The 19347-nt window shown below is 49.5% G+C and overlaps 1 protein-coding gene across 2 annotated transcripts in view; it reads right to left on the bottom strand.

Moving 5' to 3' along the window:
* Positions 1-19347, bottom strand: part of chmp7 (charged multivesicular body protein 7) — a 38021-nt gene that overhangs the window by 9004 nt on the left and 9670 nt on the right. For both annotated transcript variants that reach the window (XM_085971321.1, XM_085971320.1), the window contains exons 3-5: positions 4448-4633; positions 3210-3340; positions 1683-1731 (exon numbers count right to left, since the gene is read on the bottom strand). In XM_085971321.1, coding sequence (XP_085827447.1) covers positions 1683-1731; positions 3210-3340; positions 4448-4633 — 366 coding nt within the window. The remainder of the gene's footprint in view (positions 1-1682; positions 1732-3209; positions 3341-4447; positions 4634-19347) is intronic.

Below are 19347 nucleotides of genomic sequence, written 5' to 3'. Positions count from 1 at the left end.
TGCCTCTGGGCCCTGTGCAAGGCGTTAGTTGAGGCTGGGGGACAAATCTTTACTAACGCAGCCATGACGCTTGCGCTTTGAAACACGAGACCCTGCCGGAGAATAAGCTCCATCTCTTGAGCTTTCCAGCATCACAACAGGCAACTCAATCAATCATTCACTTTTATACGTTTTTTTTTTTTTTAAAAGCCATAATTTTCCCAACTTTGCCCGCTTCCCCACCCTTTCCTGGTTCTGGGATTTTGGGGGTGGGAATTCTGGGGTTTGGGGCTGGATGCCTCTCAGTTTCTCGCCCAATTGGACGCAGTCCACGCGAGCTTAGACAGCAGACACTGGCAGGCTGGCTAACCATGGGGAGAGGACCACAGCCGAGTTCAGTCACTGGACGGTGATTAGGAACCCTGGTGGATTTTTCTACTCCCTAAACAAGGTCAGTGAATCCAGTTGTGGTGCCTCAACTCAGATCCGTTCTCTCCGCAGACACCAGGATTAAGGCCTGGAACCGTGCGACGTTAGCCTGATTATTTTACCCAGCGCACCATTCAGCGAGCTACACGCGGGTTTCCAATTTCTGCTAACTGGAGATGGTCAGAGCTGCACCACCTCCAATTCAGGCAAAACCAACAACAACAATAACTTGTATTTACATAGAGCCTTTAACGCAGTAAAATGTCCCAAGGCGCTTCACAGGAGTATTTATAAGACAAAATTTGACACCGAGCCACATAAGGAGAAATTAGGGCAGGTGACCAAAAGCTTGGTCAAAGAGGTAGGTTTTAAGGAGCATCTTAAAGGAGGAAAGAGAGGTAGTGAGGCGGAGAGATTTAGGAAGGGAATTCCAGAGCTTAGGCCCTAGGCAGCTGAAGGCACGGCCCCCAGTGGTTGAGCGATTATAATCAGGGATGCTCAAGAGGGCAGAATTTGAGGAGCGCAGATATCTCGGGGTGTGGTGGGGCTGGAGGAGATTATAGAGATAGGGAGGGGCGAGGCCTTGGAGGGATTTGAAAACAAGGATGAGAATTTTGAAATCGAGGCGTTGCTTAACCGGGAGCCAATGTAGGTCAGCGAGTACAGGGGTGATGGGTGAACGGGACTTGGTGCGAGTTAGGACACGGGCAGCAGAGTTTTGGATGAGTTTAAGTTTACGTAGGGTGGAATGTGGGAGGCCGGCCAGGAGTGCGTTGGAAGAGTCAAGTCTAGAGGTAACAAAGGCATGGATGAGGGTTTCAGCAGCGGATGAGCTGAGGCAGGGGCAGAGACGGGCGATGTTACGGAGGTGGAAATAGGCGGTCTTAGTTATGCTGCGGATGTGTGTTCGGAAGCTCATTTCAGGGTCAAATATGACACTAAGATTGCAAACAGTGTGGTTCAGATGTTAGGGAGAGGGATGGAGTCGGTGGCGAGGGAACGGAGTTTGTGGCGGGGAACGAAACCAATGGCTTCGGTCTTCCCAATATTAAGTTGGAGGAAATTTTTGCTCATCCAGAACTGGATGTCGGACAAGCAGTCTGACAATTTAGAGACCGTGGAAGGAAGCCATGAACTAAAACTTTGGAGCACTGGGTAACCACCGCGATCAATTCCTGCGATTGTAGAACCAGCCTGGCCCAGGAACAAGAATCAGCACCAAAGCAGCTCTACTGGTCGAATCGACTGAAGACAGAAACACATCCTCTGCTCACCAAATGCTTTTTGCCAGTTTTTAAATGGTTTCTTGCATCCTCCTTGTACCTAGGAAGAAAAATATTTTTCTGAACAAATGGCACAATTATGCTGGCCGATTGCTTCTTTTAAAAATCAATGCTTTCTTTTTCTTTTCTTACTCTACCGCGGGACTGCATGGAGTGGGCTTCGAACCCTGCACCTTAGCACAGCAACAGGAGGAGGCCATTCAGCCCCTCGAGCCTACTCCGCCATTCAATGAGATCAGGGCTGATCTGTGACCTAACTCCATCACCCGCCTTTGGCCCACATCCCTTAATACTTTTGGTTAACAAAAATCTATCAATCTCAGATTTAAAATTAATTGACCCAGCATCAATTGCTGTTTGCAGAAGAGAGTTCCAAACTTCTACCACCCTTTGTGTGTAGAAGTGTTTCCTAATTTCACTCCTGAAAGGCCGGGCTCTAATTTTTAGACTATGCCCGAGTCCAAGAATCCCCAACCAGTAGATAGTTTCTCTCTAGCTATCCTATCAGTTCACTTTACTATCTTGAAAACTTCAATCAGATCACCCCTTAACCTTCTAAATTCTGAGGAACACAACCCTAGTTTGTGTAATCTCTCCTCGTAACTTAACCCCTGGAGTCCGGGTATCATTCTGGTAAACCTACGCTGCACTCCCTCCAAGGCCAGTATATCCTTCCTCAGGTGTGGTGCCCAGAACTGCTCCCAGTGCTCCAGCTGTGGTCTAACCAGGGTTTTGTGTAGCTGCAGCATAACTTCTACCCCCTTGTATTCTAGTCCTCTAGATATAAAGGCCAGCATCCCATTAGCCTTTTTGATTATGTTCTGTACCCGTTCACGGCACCTTCTGACGGGAACGCTTCCACTGAACCAACGGCTGCGTCCGCCCTAGTTGGCGAGAAGCAGGTAAACTCAGCTCCCACAGTGACCATCATTCAGTGGCCCCGGCTGCGTCTATGTGGACATTGCAAGACAGCAACGTACTTGGCACAGTCTCCCCCTGTCTAAAAACCTGTCAACACTCAACGTCTAGGCTCAGAGATGAAGGGATGACCCGAGGTGAAGTGCTGGTGCTTTCTGAAATTCTACCATAGAAAGCCGAACAATTTTCTTCCCTTTTCCCTGAATGCACAGATCCACTGAATGTTGCCCCCTTGTAGTGCCTGCTCCATTCAAACCTCCCCCAGAGCAACCAGCGGAAGCTGGGACTGCGCAGTCTCTTCATTAAAGCCCCCCCCCCCCCCCCGCCAAGATTCTCTCGCAGAAGGAAGCAGGTAACTTCAATATGTCCGCGCAGGACATTAGAATGGAGACTTGGATGAACATTGGGCAATGGGCACACTAGAGGTCAGAGGTGAGCGAGGGAGGCAGCAAGTTCCATTGGGCGAGGGCAGGGGGTATAGTGAACACAACAGTATTAGTTACAACGGCTGAATTCGGAAATACAATTCTGGAGTGAAAAATAAAATCTCTGGCTAAAAGCAGCAGTGCAAGAGGAATGGGGTGAATTTTCCTGCCGTACCTGTCGGCCTCCTGGGACAGTGTTTCTGCTCTCTGGGTCAGCATCTTTTCACACTTCACCAGCTGGTACACCCCTACGTCGATCTCAGTCACGGCTGAAACTTTGTTATTGGAGTGGCTGAACTTCACAATCTGCATGGCAGGTTAAAAAGAAATGATGAGTTGGGGCCTGGTACAAAACTGACCTCCTCGGTAATCACACAGGCAGGCACTGAGGACGGCTGGCAAAGCAAACGGCAATATCAAATTGAGGGCACTCTGAAGGTTTGGGCTGATGTACATTGTAGCGACAGTGTAGAGGGAGCTTTACTTTGTAGCTAACCCGTGCTGTACCTGCCCTGGGAGTGTTTGATGGGACAGTGTAGAGGGAGCTTTACTTTGTATCTAACCCGTGCTGTACCTGCCCCGGGAGTGTTTGATGGGACAGTGTAGAGGGAGCTTTACTCTGTATCTAACCTGTGCTGTACCTGCCCTGGGAGTGTTTGATGGGACAGTGTAGAGGGAGCTTTACTCTGTATCTAACCTGTGCTGTACCTGCCCTGGGAGTGTTTGATGGGACAGTGTAGAGGGAGCTTTACTCTGTATCTAACCTGTGCTGTACCTGCCCTGGGAGTGTTTGATGGGGCAGTGTAGAGAGAGTTTTACTCTGTATCCAACCCATGCTGTACTTGCCCTGGGAGTGTTTGATGGGACAGTGTAGAGAGAGTTTTACTCTGTATCTAAACTGTGCTGTACTTGCCCTGGGAGTGTTTGATGGCCAACAGTGGACAGAATCCATTCCCCAGTACTAATATCCCTCACCTTGATAAATATAAAATTCATCAAAAAAAACACAAGTGAATGAAAAACAAATGGTCAGAGAGAGACAGCACTGCGAGAGTGGCCAGTGCCATACCGGGAGTCGGTAAACACAAGGTAATGTATCATGCCCAGGGTTAGAGTAGGCAATTGTGCAATGTGTTTTGGTTTTAACACAGCAATGATGGTAGGCAGAGCTCGCGGGGCAGTGCACGTAGCCAGTGAGGAAGGTTCAGAGAGGTTATGATAAAATAAAGACAAGAAAGTTTGCGAGAGAGAGCACCTCAGCTCCAAGTTAAACCACCAGCTGTAAATCAGTGTGCAGAAAGAACAGGAGTTTCAGCAGAGCACGTGACCATTTAATATCCCCAGCAGTGCCTGTGGGACTGCACACCACCTGTACACCCACCACTTCGGCCTGTCGCTCGCTCACACGCTCACCTTCTCGCCATCCAGTTCGGCAACGGTGACTCGCTTTTCTTTCTGGAGCTGCAGCAGACACAGGCAGAACGTCTTCTCGTCCTTACACACAGTCTGGCACACCTCCTGCAACCTCGCAAAGGCCGCCACAGGATGCGACGACTCCAGGCAACTCAGGCAAAGCTGCAAAACTTCAGCCGCCTTTTCCTAGAAAGTGGGACGCAAAGCATCACGATCAGAGTTCTTGGCATGTAACCGGGGATGGGGAAATGGGATAAAAATTACCACTCTGAAACTGTGCATGGAAAATTACAAAAGACATGATATATGGCTGAAGTTCACTGGCCGGACCTTCCCATTTGAGTTTACTGCAACAGGATGAAGCACGGTGGAATTTAATTAATGGAAAAGGAGCAAAATACCTGGTGTTAATTGTATTCAATTGGGTGCTCATGCAATTGGGCTCTCCCTTGGTATTCACATATAAGGGAGCTTATCTTGGGGTGCAGTGTGCAACGTGTGGTCTGTAAATATCCTTCACCAACTGGCTATCTGACTTTTACACGGTAGCAGAGAACAGCTGCCTAAAGGTGAAGGCTCGGAACAGTGATTGTTTTTGGACATAAAACTTGAAAGCCTCGTGGCCATTGTGGAAAATGGCAGAAAGCAAGTTTACAAAATCAAAACACTGCAGATACTGGAAATCTGATAAAAACAGACAATGTTGGAAATACTCAGCAGGTCAGGCAGCGTCTGTGGAGAGAGAAACAGAGTTAACGGTTCAGGTCGATGACTTTTCGTCAGAACTGGAAAAAGTTAGAGGCTGCAGATTTAAGCAGGTACAGGGGCAGGGAAAGGGGGAAGGGAGGAAAGAACAAGAGGGAAGGTCTGTGATAGGGTGGAGGGCAGGAGTGATTAAATGACAAAAGGTACGATTATACAAAGCAAAAGGAGATGGTACTGGGACAAGTAAAGAAACAAAAGATGGGCCTAGAAGAGGTGCAAATGGGAATAGCAGAATCATCAACAGCTGCTATCTGAAAAAATAGGGGCCGAGGTTATGGTCTGAAATTGTTGAACTCGATGTTGAGTCCAGAAGGCTGTAAAGTGCCTAATCGAAAGATGAGGTGCTGTTCCTCGAGCTTACGTTGAGCTTCGTTGGAACAGTGTAAGAAAGTAAGTTTAAATCGTCGAAGTACGATTACCCTCCGATGTTCTCGGAGTTTGAACCATAAGACCAGTGGGAGAACGAGGTTGTTATGTGGACACGGGCTGCTAATCTACCCCAGGGAAAACAAGGCATGGCCTTGGCATTGTCGCTTCCTGAACAAAGTAAAATCAGAAGCAAGGTATTTGCTAAGATGGATGCAGATCACTTGGATAATGATGAAAGTTTTGACCTTTGATGCGCTATCAATTACTCAAAAGACTGAAGTTAAGCAAGTAACAACCAGGCTTTTATTAACTAAAGAATGAAGGTCTAGTCTCGAGTGGTCGACCCGTCCAGAATACTAAGGGACTGGGAGGTAGTCACTTATATACCTGGAATAGTGGGAGGAGTCAGCCGAGGCATGTCCAGACCTGTACCTAGTGGAATACACATACACATACACATACAGACAGGTATAACAGTGGTTTACCACATTCACCCCTTGTTTAAAAATGAGTCCGGCGGGGTGAAGTGTATTTAAAAGTTCGTGTATTGGAGTCTCTCCGGAGGTCTTGTCTGCCGCTGTGATCGACGTGGCGACGGCAGGGGTGGTGGAGCTTCCGGCGTCGCATCCCGTGTAGGCTGGGGCACTGGAGTGTAGTCCTCGTGGGTGACGGTCCAAGGCGAGCCGGCTGCTGGGGTTGGATATCGGGTCGTGGGGGTGGGGGGGGGGGGGGGGGGGGGTGGTGGTGGTAATGGGTAGTGGGTTACAGCGGTCCCCGAGGGTGTCGTTTGGGGTGGGGGGGGGGGGGGGGGGGGGGGTGGTGGTAATGGGTTGGGGGGTACAGCGGTCCCCGAGCGTGCGAGGTCTCGTATGGAGACTGTGTCCTCCCGCCCGTCCGGGTACGCAATGTAAGCGCAGTGGGGGTTGGCGTGGAGGAGGTCGACCCTCTCGACCAGGGGGTCCGTTTTATTGGTCCTCACGTGTCTTCTCAGTAGTACCGGCCCTGGGGACGTCAGCCATGGCGGTAACGCTGTCCCCGATGTGGACTTCCTTGGGAAGACAAACATTTTCTCGTGAGGGGTGGCATTGGTGGCAGTGCAGAGCAGTGACCGAATCGAGTGGAGCGCATCGGGGAGCACCTCCTGCCAGCGGGAGGTCGGAAGGCCCCTAGACTTTAAGGCTAGTAGGGCGGCCTTCCAAACTGTTGCATTCTCTCTTTCCACCTGTCCGTTCCCCCGGGGGTTGTAACTGGTGGTCCTGCTTGTGGCTATACCCCTAGCGAGCAGGTACTGGCGGAGTTCGTCGCTCATAAACGATGAGCCCCGGTCGCTATGGATATAGCTGGGGAAACCGAACAGGGTGAAGAGGCCGTTCAGACATTTAATGACCGTGGCACTGGTCATGTCCGGGCAGGGGATAGCGAACGGGAAACGGGAGTACTCGTCAATGATGTTGAGGAAGTACACATTGCGGTCGGAGGAGGGGAGAGGCCCTTTAAAATCGACGCTCAGGCGTTCGAAAGGGCGAGTGGCTTTTATCAGGTGGGCTCTGTCTGGTCTATAAAAGTGCGGTTTGCACTCAGCGCAGACTTGGCACTTCTTGGTCATGGTCCTGACCTCCTCAATGGAGTAAGGCAGGTTGCGGGCCTTGATGAAGTGGAAGAACCTGGTGACCCCCGGGTGGCAGAGGTCATTGTGGAGGGCCCTCAGCCTATCGATCTGCGCGCTGGCGCAGGTGCCACGCGATAGGGCATCTGGGGGTTCATTGAGCTTCCCAGGCCGGTACAAGATCTCGTAATTGTAGGTGGAAAGTTCGATTCTCCACCTCAAGATCTTGTCATTTTTGATTTTGCCCCTCTGCTTGTTGTTGAACATAAAAGCAACTGAACGCTGGTCAGTGAGCAGGGTAAATCGTTTTCCGGCCAGGTAGTGCCTCCAATGACGCACAGCCTCCACAATAGCCTGGGCCTCCTTCTCGACCGCGGAGTGTCTGGTCTCCGGGCCCTGGAGGGTTCGTGAGAAGAATGCCACAGGTCTCCCTGCCTGATTAAGGGTGGCGGCCAGGGCGAAGTCGGACGCATCGCTTTCCACCTGGAAGGGGATGGATTCGTCCACTGCGTGCATGGTGGCTTTGGCAATGTCCTCCTTGATACGGTGGAAGGCCGAGCGGGCCTCTGCCATCAGGGGAAAAGAGGTGGATTTGATCAGCGGATGGGCTTTGTCTGCATAGTAGGGGACCCACTGGGCGTAGTAGGAAAAAAAACCTAGGCACCTCTTCAGAGCTTTTAGGCAGTGGGAGTTCCATAAGGGGACGCATCCGGTCCGGGTCGGGACCGATGACCCCGTGTTCCACAACACAGCCAAGGATGGCGAGGCGGTCTGTGCGGAATATGCACTTCTCCTTGTTATATGTCAGGTTCAGGAGTTGGGCGGTGCGGAGGAATTTCTCGAGGTTTGCGTCATGGTCCTGCAAGTCATGGCCGCAGATGGTCACATTGTCTAGGTAAGGGAAAGTGGCCTGCAGCGCGTTTTGATCGACCATCCGGTCCATCTCCCTTTGGAAGACGGAGACCCCGTTGGTAACGCCAAAGGGAACCCTAAGGAAGTGATAGAGGCGGCCGTTTGCCTCAAAAGCAGTATACTGGCGGTCTTCGGGGCGGATGGGGAGCTGGTGGTGTGCTGATTTCAGGTAAATGGTCGAAAAGACGCGGTACTGCTCGATCTGGTTGACCATGTCAGCTATGCGGGGGAGTGGGTAGGCGTCCAGCAGGGTGTAGCGGTTTATTGTTTGGCTGTAGTCGATGACCAGGCGTTGTTTCTCGCCGGTCTTAACGACCACAACCTGGGCTCGCCAGGGGCTGGAGCTGCCCTCAATAATCCCCTCCTTCAGGAGCCGCTCCACTTCGGTTTTGATGAAAACCCTGTCCCCGGCACTGTATCGCCTGCTCTTTGTGGCGATGGGCTTACAGTCGGGGGTGAGGTTAGCAAACAGTGGGGGGGGGGGGGGGGGGACTCTGAGTGTGGAGAGGTTGCATCTGGTGCGCGGCGGGCAATTTGGAGGCTGCTGGCTGCGGACTGTGAGTGGGGGGAGGGGGCCACCGTACGCCATCGTAACGCTTTTGAGGTGGCACTGGAAATCCAACCCCAGTAGAACGGCAGCACAGAGTTGGGGCAGGACCAGGAGTTTAAAATTATTGAACACAGTCCCGTCTACTACTAGTGTCACCACGCAGTAGCCGCCAATGTCCGCTGACTGGGACTCGGCGGCCATAGAAATCCGCTGGTGCGCAGGCAGGACTGGGAGAGAGCAACGCCGCACCGTGTCGGGGTGGATGAAGCTCTCTGTGCTCCCGGAGTCAAAAAGGCAGTTTATTGCATGGCCGTTTACCTTAACGTCCATTTTGGACCGAGCTAGTTGGTGCGGTCTCGTTTGGTCCAGCGTAACAGAGGCCAGCGTAGGGGTCGGTGTGTCGCTGCGGGTATCAGATGGGGGGGGGGGGGGGGGGTTGGCGGCCTGCTGCGTCCCGGCTGGTGTCCAAGATGGCGGCGTCCATGATTCCCATGTGGCTGGAGTCGTCCAAGATGGCTGCTGCTGCGGTGGTTCGCACATGGCTGGGGAGGCCCAAGATGGCGGCCCGCACGCGGCGCTGTTGGGGGCCCAAGATGGCGGCTCGCACGGCCCACACGCGGCGCTGCTGGCGTTCGGGGTGGCTTTGGCCTTGCAGACGCTAGCGTAGTGTCCCTTTTTCCCGCAGCCCGAGCAGGTCGCATTCTTCGCCGGGCAGCGCGCTCTGGGGTGTTTGGCCTGGCCACAGAAGTAGCATTTCTGGCCTTGGGATACTGCTGTCTGGCTTTGGGACACTGCTGCGGTGGTTGGGCCGTTGTTGGGCTGTGGCTGGGGTGGCACGGTGCTATGGGGCTGTCCTACCGTGTCCCAGGTTGTCGTTCCCCGCGGCGTCCACGGTGCAGAGGAGTAGGCATCCATGCCCCGGTAGGCTGCGTCCAGCGTTAGTGCGATTTCGGAGGCTTTGTCGAGGGTGAGGTCACTCTGCTCCAGCAGTCGCTGTCGGGTGTAGTTGGACCTGTGGCCCGCTACGAAGGCATCCCGGATCAGTTCCTCCGTGTACTTAGTGGGCGTTACCGCCTTACACCCACAGGCCCGGCCAAGCACGGACAGTGCTTGGAGGTATTCCTCAGTCGATTCCCCAGGTTGTTGCTTGCGACTCCCCAGGAGGTGCCTGGCGTAAACCTCGTTCACAGGGCGCGTGTACTGGGTCTTGAGGAGCTGGAGGGCGGCTGTGTACGAGGTCGCATCCCGGATGACTGAGTACACTCGGTGGTTCACCTTGGAGATCAGGACAGACAGTTTGTTCGCATCCGTTACGACCGCAGTGGAGGCAGTCAGGAATGCCTCGAAGCACATGAGCCAGTGAGCAAACTTGGTGGAAGCGTCCGCTTCCCGACTGTCCAGGTCCAGGCATGCTGGTGTGAGGATCTTCTCCATTATAAAAATTTAGTTAATAAAATTGATGCGCCATCAATTACTCAAAAGACTGAGGTTAAGTGAGTAACAACCAGGCTTTTATTAACTAAAGAATGAAGGTCTAGTCTCGAGTGGTCGACCCGTCCAGAATACTAAGGGACTGGGAGGTAGTCACTTATATACCTGGAATAGTGGGAGGAGTCAGCCGAGGCATGTCCAGACCTGTACCTAGTGGAATACACATACAGACAGGTATAACAGTGGTTTACCACAACCTTCTAATAGAATTCCTGGATAAAATCTACAAGAAAGGTGGCCTGTTAAATGCCTGAGGCCTGGTCAGAATTTGATAAGATTTTGGAAAATGGACGGCCATTCAATGGAAGAGTACATCACGGACTTTAACAAATTGTGTAAAAGGTTGACAAAATTTAATTTGGGAATCCCTGGATCGGTACTAGCGTTTAAATTACTAGATTGTGCTCAGGTGTCTCAGATGGAGAAGCAACTGGTCCTAACTGGCGTCCAGTTCTTGGAAAAGGAGACTCTGTTGGATCAGATGCTGGCTGCCTTAAAAAAAAATCCTGGGGAAACAGGCGGTCCCTTCATGCTTCATGGAACAAATGAGGCGTTCCGCCATGACACAAAGAATAGCAGCTATCAAAATATTCCAGACACCGAACGCAGGCGACAATGGGCCAGAAATTCGTGAACGGGGCTTGCCGCGCGTGCAAGGTCCCGATTTGCACTTACCCGACACGCCTGCCGATCACCTCCAGGGACACCTGGAATTCCATTTTGAATCTGAAGAATCCCAGGCAGCGTTTGACGTCACGCCGCCCAGGAGTGCAGCCAGCGCGAAGCCTGGAGCGCGCTGTGCAACTGAGACACGCCCCTTGAGGTCTCAGTTTAACAGGGCAGCACGGTGGCATAGTGGTTAGCACTGTTGCCTCACAGCGCCAGGGACCCAGGTTCGAATCCGGCCTCGGGCGACTGTCTGTGTGGAGTTTGCACATTCTCCCCGTGTTTGCGTGGGTTTTCTCCGGGTGCTCTGGTTTCCTCCCACAGTCCAAAGATGTGCAGGTTAGGTTGATTGGCTATGATAAATTGACCCTTAGTGTTAGGGGGATTAAATACGTGGGGTTACAAGGATAGGGTGGGATATGTGTTGGTGTAGGGGTTACGGGGATCGGGTGGAATATGTGTCGGTGCAGGCTCGATGGGCCGAAATGGCCTCTATCTGCACTGTGGGGTTTCTGTGATTCTGTGGCACGCCCCAATGTTTCTGCCAAGCTGCTAAGCATTTTTACATGCAAAGCAGCAGTTTAAATAGGTTTTTGGAAGTTTTTTGAAGCTTTTGGTAACTTTTATAAACTTTTAAAAACGTTTACATTATTTTGAAGAATCTGAAGTAGTTTTAAACAGAATTAAAGCAATTTAAAGACTTTTAAAAGCCCTAAAAGATTTTTTTTTAATTCCATTTATTTATTTAGCAATGTCGTCGTCATACGTGTCTTCACACTGTTCCCTTTGGGGAACTGTATGAAGTGGTGGAAGGATTTATGGCCATGATTAACGCTCATTCCGTGACCGTAACCATCTTTGAACCAGCCATTAGGGCGGTTAGTCCTATGGCGGGAGGGTTTTACGGGCTCCCACAAGCTATACAAGGAGGGGGGGCCACCCACACCCACGGACGCAAATATCCCACTGGATGTCAACCCAGAATTTAGAGCCGGAGCTCCGACTCCACTTGCCGGGACTGTCTGGAGCGGGGTTCGAAACCCTACCCTGATCTGGCCCAGCGGCGGGGATCCTACCGCTATGCCAAAGGCCCAATCCGATTAGCAACGTGAAATGGCTGGAATGAGCACAATTCACGGCATTAAAAGAACTCACAATTGAACTGATGATGACCTCAGCAATCTCCTCAAGGAGGTGGAGGCGCAGCGCCTGCTCATCATTGGTAATGAGAAGTCAAAGGCGCCGCAAAAAGGGCAGATGATAGCTTGGTCTTTCAAGTGGCAGCATAGGGCTCCAGTCACGGGGAGGGAAAAGGCGCAGGAAACGTATGGGTGTCACCTTTTGTGCGGAGTGGGCCTTTTGCGTAGCAGTAAGCATCCCCGCCGCTGGGCCAGAAGGAGTAGGGTTTCGAACCCCACTCCAGACAGTCCCGGCAAGTGGAGTCGGAGCTCCAACTATAAATTCTGGGTGGACATCCAGCGGGATACTTGCGTCCATGGGTGTGGGTGGCCCCCCCCCCCCTCAGATGGGTTGTGGGAGCCCGTAAAACCCTCACGCCATAGGACTAACCACCCTAATGGCTGGTTCAAAGATGGTTACGGTCACAGAATGAGCGTTAATCACGGCCATAAATCCTTCCACCACTTCATACAGTTCCCGAAAGGGAACAGTGTGAGGATACGTACGACGATGACCTCTTGCGCAATGCACCTCCTTGGGCCCTCAGTCGCAGATGCGAGGGGGCAAATCGTGCAATTGTTAAATTTTTCATTTTATTGACATGTAAAATGTTGGCCCAGTAATTCCCTTCCAAATGCGCGAGTACGGTCGGGGTACTTACGCGTCTGGCCGGAGGAAATGCCGGTTTTCAGCATGCACAGTGCATGTGGGGAAAACCGGCATTTCCTGTCCTCTGAACGAAGGGGTTCAGAGGCAGAACGCGTGCGACTGCACAGGCAGCGCGTGCGCAGTAAAATTCGCCGCTTTCATTCATGCTTTCAGTGAGGTCAAGTCCTTACAACTTACACATGAAAAAAGCATGGGTACAGTTGCTCCAGAGGAAGATATTTCTTATCGTGGAGCTTCTGAAAGTATGTATGTCTGTATATATTCCTTTGCGTGTTATGTATATATTCCTTTACTTATGTGTATGAATGTATTATTTAATTATGACTTTCAGAGAAAGTAACTTATTGGAAAATCATAATTAAAAACATACATTCATACACATAAGTAAAGGAATATAAAACATACATACATATACGTAAAGGAATATATGCGGACATACATACATAATTACTTATTACTGATGAAAAGTTTCTTTCTTAAAAGTGCTGGAAATGTTACATTACTCATTTTAGAACACTCATTTTCACATTCAATTCACACAGCCACAATTGCTCCTTCTACCTACCGTTCTGAAAACACGTTTAAAAAAAAAAAATTTAAACTTTAAAACTTACTTAAAATTTCTTAAAATAACTTCCCTCCCTTTCCCAAACAAAAATATTGCCTTTCAGAAGCTCCACGATAAAATATATCTTCCTCCGCAGCCTTGGAACAACTTTACACATGCTTTTTTCAAGTGTAACTTGTAAGGACTTACCCTCACTGAATCCATGAATGAAATCGACGAAGTTCACTGCGCAAGCGCTGCCTGTGCAGTCGCACGTGCTGTGCCTATGAACCCCTTCGTTCCGAGGTCTGGAAATGCCGGCGTTCCCCGCATGCGCTGTGCATGCTGAACGCCGGCATTTCCAACGGCCAGATGCGTGAGTACCCAGACCGTACTCACGCATTTGGTCACGAATTTCTGGCCCAATGTAGCGGAAGGATTACAGACAGACAGAATGGTGATGAAAACGGAAGGGTTAAAAACAGACAGAATGGCGATGAAAGCACATACAGCAAACCCGGTTATATCAACAGAAGACAAAACTGGGACAGTAATAATGGGTGGATGAATGCCAGGAATGCCCAAGGAAAAGTGAACAGATGCTTTGGATGTGACTCAAAGTATCATTATGCGGCGAATTGCCCAGAGCGAAGATGCAGGGTCTTTGAAATGACACATGAAGTAGTTCTGAGGAAAAAGATGAAGATAATGAGGAATATGAACAGATTATACTGATCACAAGGAGTTTTAATCGAGTGATGTATGTATTCGTTGCGGACTCCTGTGCGGTATTAGATAGTGCATGTACTTCAACTACATGCGGGGTAGACTGGTTAAAATGTTATGTTGATTCACTAAGTGATGATGGACGCAAGGTTAAAAGAATATAAAAGTACTACATGCTTTAGGTTTGGCGATGTCAACACCTTGAGGTCACTCAAAAAAGTGTGGTAATTCCATGCAAGATAGCTGGAGTAAGCCATTTTATAAGTACGGATGTAGTCTCTCGTGAGATATCTCTGCTTTTGAGTAAACCTTCCTTGAAAAAGACACAAATGAAACTCGACATGGAACACAATAAGGCAATTGTTTTGGGGAAAGCATTTGATCTGCAGTTTACCCAGTCAGGACATTATTATATCCCCTTAAAAAAACCTGATGTTGCTCATCAGAGTGTTAGGCAAGTATTAATGGCATCAGGCAATAAGGATGAGAGGGGGGGGGGGGGGGGGAAATTGTCTTAAAAAGTTAGAGACAATTTGCCCACACTACTTGCCAACGTTGAAAAATCCTGCTAAAAGATGTAGGTGTAGTTGAAGAGGAGAATACGAGGCTAATAGAGGAGATTAGTGAGTACGGTGAAATCTGTAAGAAGTATAGAAGGACGCCCTCAGGTCCGACTGCAAGTCTTCCAATGGCACGTGACTTTAACGAGGTGGTTGCCGTGGATCTCAAGGTATGGGACAAAGACAGAAATGTTTCCACCTTACATTTTATTGACCTGGCTACGAGATTTAGTATTTCTACACTTAATATATAGTAAGGAGAAGGAGGTTATTATAGATAAAAATATGGAAAAAGGAATAGGGACTGAACTTGGGACACCAGCAATGTTTTTGACCGATAATGGAGGTGAATTCACTCACGAGGAGTTCAGAGATATGTGTGAGAATATGACTACCATTATCGTGAATACAGCAGCTGAGAGCCCTTTCAGCAATGGTCTTTGTGAAAGGAATCATGCTGGGATTGATGACAAGGTGCGAAAAATGTTGGCTGATGGACCAGAGTGTAAATTGTCGACTGCCCGAGCAATGGGCAGTTCACGCAGAGTTCTCTTTGGGTGGTTGGAGGATGTAGTCCTTACCAACCAGTCCATGGGCGCAATCCCAAATTACCTTCGGATCTTTGTGACAATCCTCCAGCTCTAGAAAGTACTTTCATTAGTGCTACTTTTTCCTGAGTATTTAAAAGCTTTGCATGCAGGGAGATGGGGTTTTAATCAAGGCTGATGTATCCGAGAAAATTCATAGAGCACTGAGGCATCGTATTACACCGTCTGAGACAAGAGCACAATTCAGGAGATCTGGTACACTATAAGAGAGAGAGGGTCACAGGGAATGGAAAGGCCCTGGTAAGGTAATTGGTCGTCATGTCAAGACAGTACTTGTCCAACATTAGAATGAGTTCTAAAATCTCGGACTCTGAGCAGTTGAGAGAAGTAAACGAGGCACCTTGTACCTCAAATGTTCATTTTTATTTGATGAGGGTCCTGAGGAACAGAATGAGGTAGATCACAGGCTAGACAGTGGTAATGAGAGAGATCATGACACATGACAGAGCGATCACATCCACAGAACAATATGTTCACAGGGGACACATGTTCCAAAAGGGACTAATGAATGGAGAGATGCAACAATTTTGGGACGTGCAGGAAAAGCTCCTGGTAGGTTTAAATTTTGGTCGAATGTTCAGGAGGACAGTCAAGGAGCGAGGCCTGCCTGAGTGAAAGAGTGGAAAGTAAGGAAGTAAACAGGTACTGATAGGGAGTGGCTCTCGCTTCAGAAAACGATCACAAACTAGAGAAAGAGCCTCCGATAGTGCAAGAGGGAGATCTCACAGTAGTAGTCCCTATGATATTCAGGCTTGGGCTGATAAGTGGCAGGTATCATTTGTGCCACAGAAGTGCTGGGCAATGACTATCTCCAACAAGCGAGTGTCTAACCACCGCCCCATGACATTCAACAGCATTACCATCGCCGAATCCCCCACCATCAACATCCTGGGGGTCACCATTGACCAGAAACTTAACTGGACCAGCCACATAAATACTGTGGCAACAAGAGCAGGTCAGAGGCTAGGTATTCTGTGGCGAGTGTCTCACCTCCTGACTCCCCAAAGCCTTTCCACCATCTACAGCGCACAAATCAGGAGTGTGATGGAATACTCTCCACTTGCCTGGATGAGTGCAGCTCCAATAACACTCAAGAAGCTCGACACCATCCAGGACAAAGCAGCCCGCTTGATTGGCACCTCATCCACCACCTTAAACATTCACTCCCTCCATCACCAGTGTACCATGGCTGCAGTGTGTACCATCTACAACTTGCCAAGGCTTCTTCCCAGCACCTCCCAAACCCGCGACCACTTCCACCTAGGACAAGGGCAGCAGGCGCATGGGAACATCACCACCTCCAAGTTCCCCTCCAAGTCACACACCATCCCTACTTAGAAGTACATCGCCGATCCTTCATCATCGCAGGGTCAAAATCCTGGAACTCCCTCCCTAACAGCACTGTGGGAGTACCTTCACCACACGGACTGCAGCGGTTCAAGAAGGCGGCTCACCACCACCTTCTCAAGGGCAACTAGGGATGGGCAATAAATGCTGGCCTTGCCAGCGACGCCCACATCCCATAAAACAAATTAAAAAAAGACAGAAGTCAAAGTAGAGGCTGGAGCTCGAATAGATCAGACAATGAAACAAAGACCACAGAACAGTCACGTAACAGAACTAGAAACAGAAGTAGAAGTCCTCATGATCGTGAAGTTGTGGTGGCTGACAATAAACTTGCCAGGGTTAAGGACATCTCCTCTGGGCTGGAAAGAAACTTGCAGTGGGAGGGGGTGGATCCAGTTGTCGTGGTCCATGTTGGTACAAACGACGTAGATAGGACTAGGAAGCCGGTTCTGTTAAAGGAGTATGAGCAGCTAGGGGTCAAATTAAAAAACAGAACCTCAAGGGTAATAATCTCTGGATTATTACCTGAGCCACGAGCGAATTTGGCTAGGACAAATAAAATTAGAGAGTTAAATGCGTGGCTCAAAGACTGGTGTGGGAGAAATGGGTTTTGCTTCCTGGGACACTGGCACCAGTACTGGGGCAGGAGGGAGCTGTTCCGTTGGGACGGGCTTCACTTGGCCAGTGCTGGGACTAGAGTCCTGGCGGATCATATAACTAGGGCTGTAGAGAGGGCTTTAAACTAACTAGTGGGGGGGGGGGGAGGTTCCTAGAGAGCAAATAATAAAAATGACAACAGAGAAGGTCATAGACTTAGGTAGCAGTGGGGAAATTAAAAACCAGAGCGTGTCAGGAAGGGGCAGAAGGTATGGAGTAAAAGGTAAAGTAATAAAAAGGGCAAAAGCAGGAACTAAGTGTCACAAAACATCTTTGAAAGTTCTCTATCTGAATGCACGTAGCATTCGTAACAAAATAGGCGAGTTAATGGCACAAATAACTACATATGGGTATGATCTTGTGGCCATTACAGAAACATGGCTGCAGGGTGACAATGCCTGGGAATTAAACATACCAGGTTATTTAACGATCAGGAAGGACAGGCAGGAAGGAAGGGGAGGTGGGGTGGCTATGTTAATAAAGGAAGGAATCACTGTAATACAGAGAAATGATATTGGGTCAAAAGATCAGGATAATGAAACAGTTTGGGTGGAGGTAAGGAATAATAAGGGGAAAAAAACACTAGTGGGCGTAGTCTATAGGCCTCCGAACAGTGGCAACTCTGTTGGACGGAGTATCAATCAGGAAATAGTTGAGGCTTGTAATAAGGGAACATCTATAATTATGGGGGATTTTAACTATCATATTAATTGGACAAATCAAATTGGGCAGGGCTGCCTTGAGGATGAGTTCATCGAGTGTATTAGGGATGGGTTTCTTGAGCAGTATGTAACTGAACCGACCAGGGGGCAAGCAACCTTAGATCTGGTCCTGTGTAACGAGACAGGATTAATTAAAAATGTCCTCGTAAAGGATCCCCTTGGAATGAGTGACCATAACATGGTTGAATTCCATATTCAATTAGAGGGTGAGAAGGTTGGATCTCAAACAAGCGTGCTAAGCTTGAATAAAGGAGACTATGAAGGTATGAGAGCGGAATTGAGTAGAGTGGATTGGGAAAATAGATTAAAGGGTAAGACGATACATGATCAGTGGTGTACATTTAAGGAGTTATTTTACAACTTCCAAAAAAAATATATTCCACGGAGAAGAAAAGGGTGTAAAAGAAAAGACAGCCATCCGTGGCTAAGTAAAGAAATTAAGGATAGTATTTGACTAAAAACAAGGGCATATAAGGTAGCCAAATCTAGTGGGAGGATAGAGGATTGCGAAAATTTTAAAAGACAGCAAAAAATAACAAAAAGATTGATTAAGAAAGGGAAGGTAGATTATGAAAGTAAATTAGTAAAAAATATAAAAACAGATAGTAAGAGTTTTTATCTATATATATAAATCGGTCGATCTGTCTGTCTGTCCTTCTGTCTTTCTGTCTGTCTGTCTGTCTGTAGGTGTGCGTCTGGGCGGCTATGCGCTCGAAAGTTACAGGGCGTACCTACGCGTGCGTTACATCAAAAGAAAGCTTACCTTTCCAGAACGGTTTTAAGCGTATTTACGTTTCGGCCGGGCTAAAATCGCGCCCGCGGTATCTGAAAAACCTTAACATTCCGCTCATTAGCATCTCATTATCCGCTCATTAGCGACAGAGTGACCTCGAGCTCGACCAACCATATGCCGGGTTGCTGGCGTGTGCCGCCGGGCCAATCGGTGAGTGTGTGGGCGGGCCTTATCGTTCTGAACCGAGGTGAGTAGCCGCCATCTTGCTTCCATTCTTTTTCCTGCTTTCTGCGTCTTTCTTTTCAAATATACATTTCCAGCAAAATAACATTGAATTTATTAAATTGTTTTAAAATAAATCACTCATTTGTAAATATTTTATCTGACCTGAAGATTCTTTTTCCTACCTTTCCCCATTTTTTTCTTAGGCCTGAAAGCCTGGGCCTTTCTTACCCAGCCAGGCCCGAGCTAGGTAATTGGGCTGCTGCTAAGCTCCTCACCACCCCCCCCCACACCCCCCCCGGTGTCACGTTACCCGGGGCAACGGCGTCAGCCACGAGGGTCAGGGTGCGCGCGCAGCAGGAGCAGGTGAGACTCTGTTCCGCGCTCGGCTCGGGCGGGGGGGGCGGGGCTCTCGAGAGTGCGGATCGGGTTACCCCGGCAACGGGAGTGCGGGCCGGCTGGGGCTTGGAGAGCGGGGCTCTCGGGAATGCGGGGCGGGCTTGAAGAGTGGGGCTCTCGGGAGTGCAGGGCGGCTGCAGCTTCGAGAGCAGGGCTCTCGGGAATGCGGGGC

The sequence above is a fragment of the Somniosus microcephalus genome, chromosome 30, assembly GCF_052327205.1.
Source record: "Somniosus microcephalus isolate GS21.2 chromosome 30, FLI_Smic_1.0, whole genome shotgun sequence".
Lineage (NCBI taxonomy): Eukaryota > Metazoa > Chordata > Chondrichthyes > Squaliformes > Somniosidae > Somniosus > Somniosus microcephalus.
The sequence above is the reverse complement of the archived record's forward strand: the minus strand, read 5'-3'. Positions and strand labels throughout refer to the sequence as shown.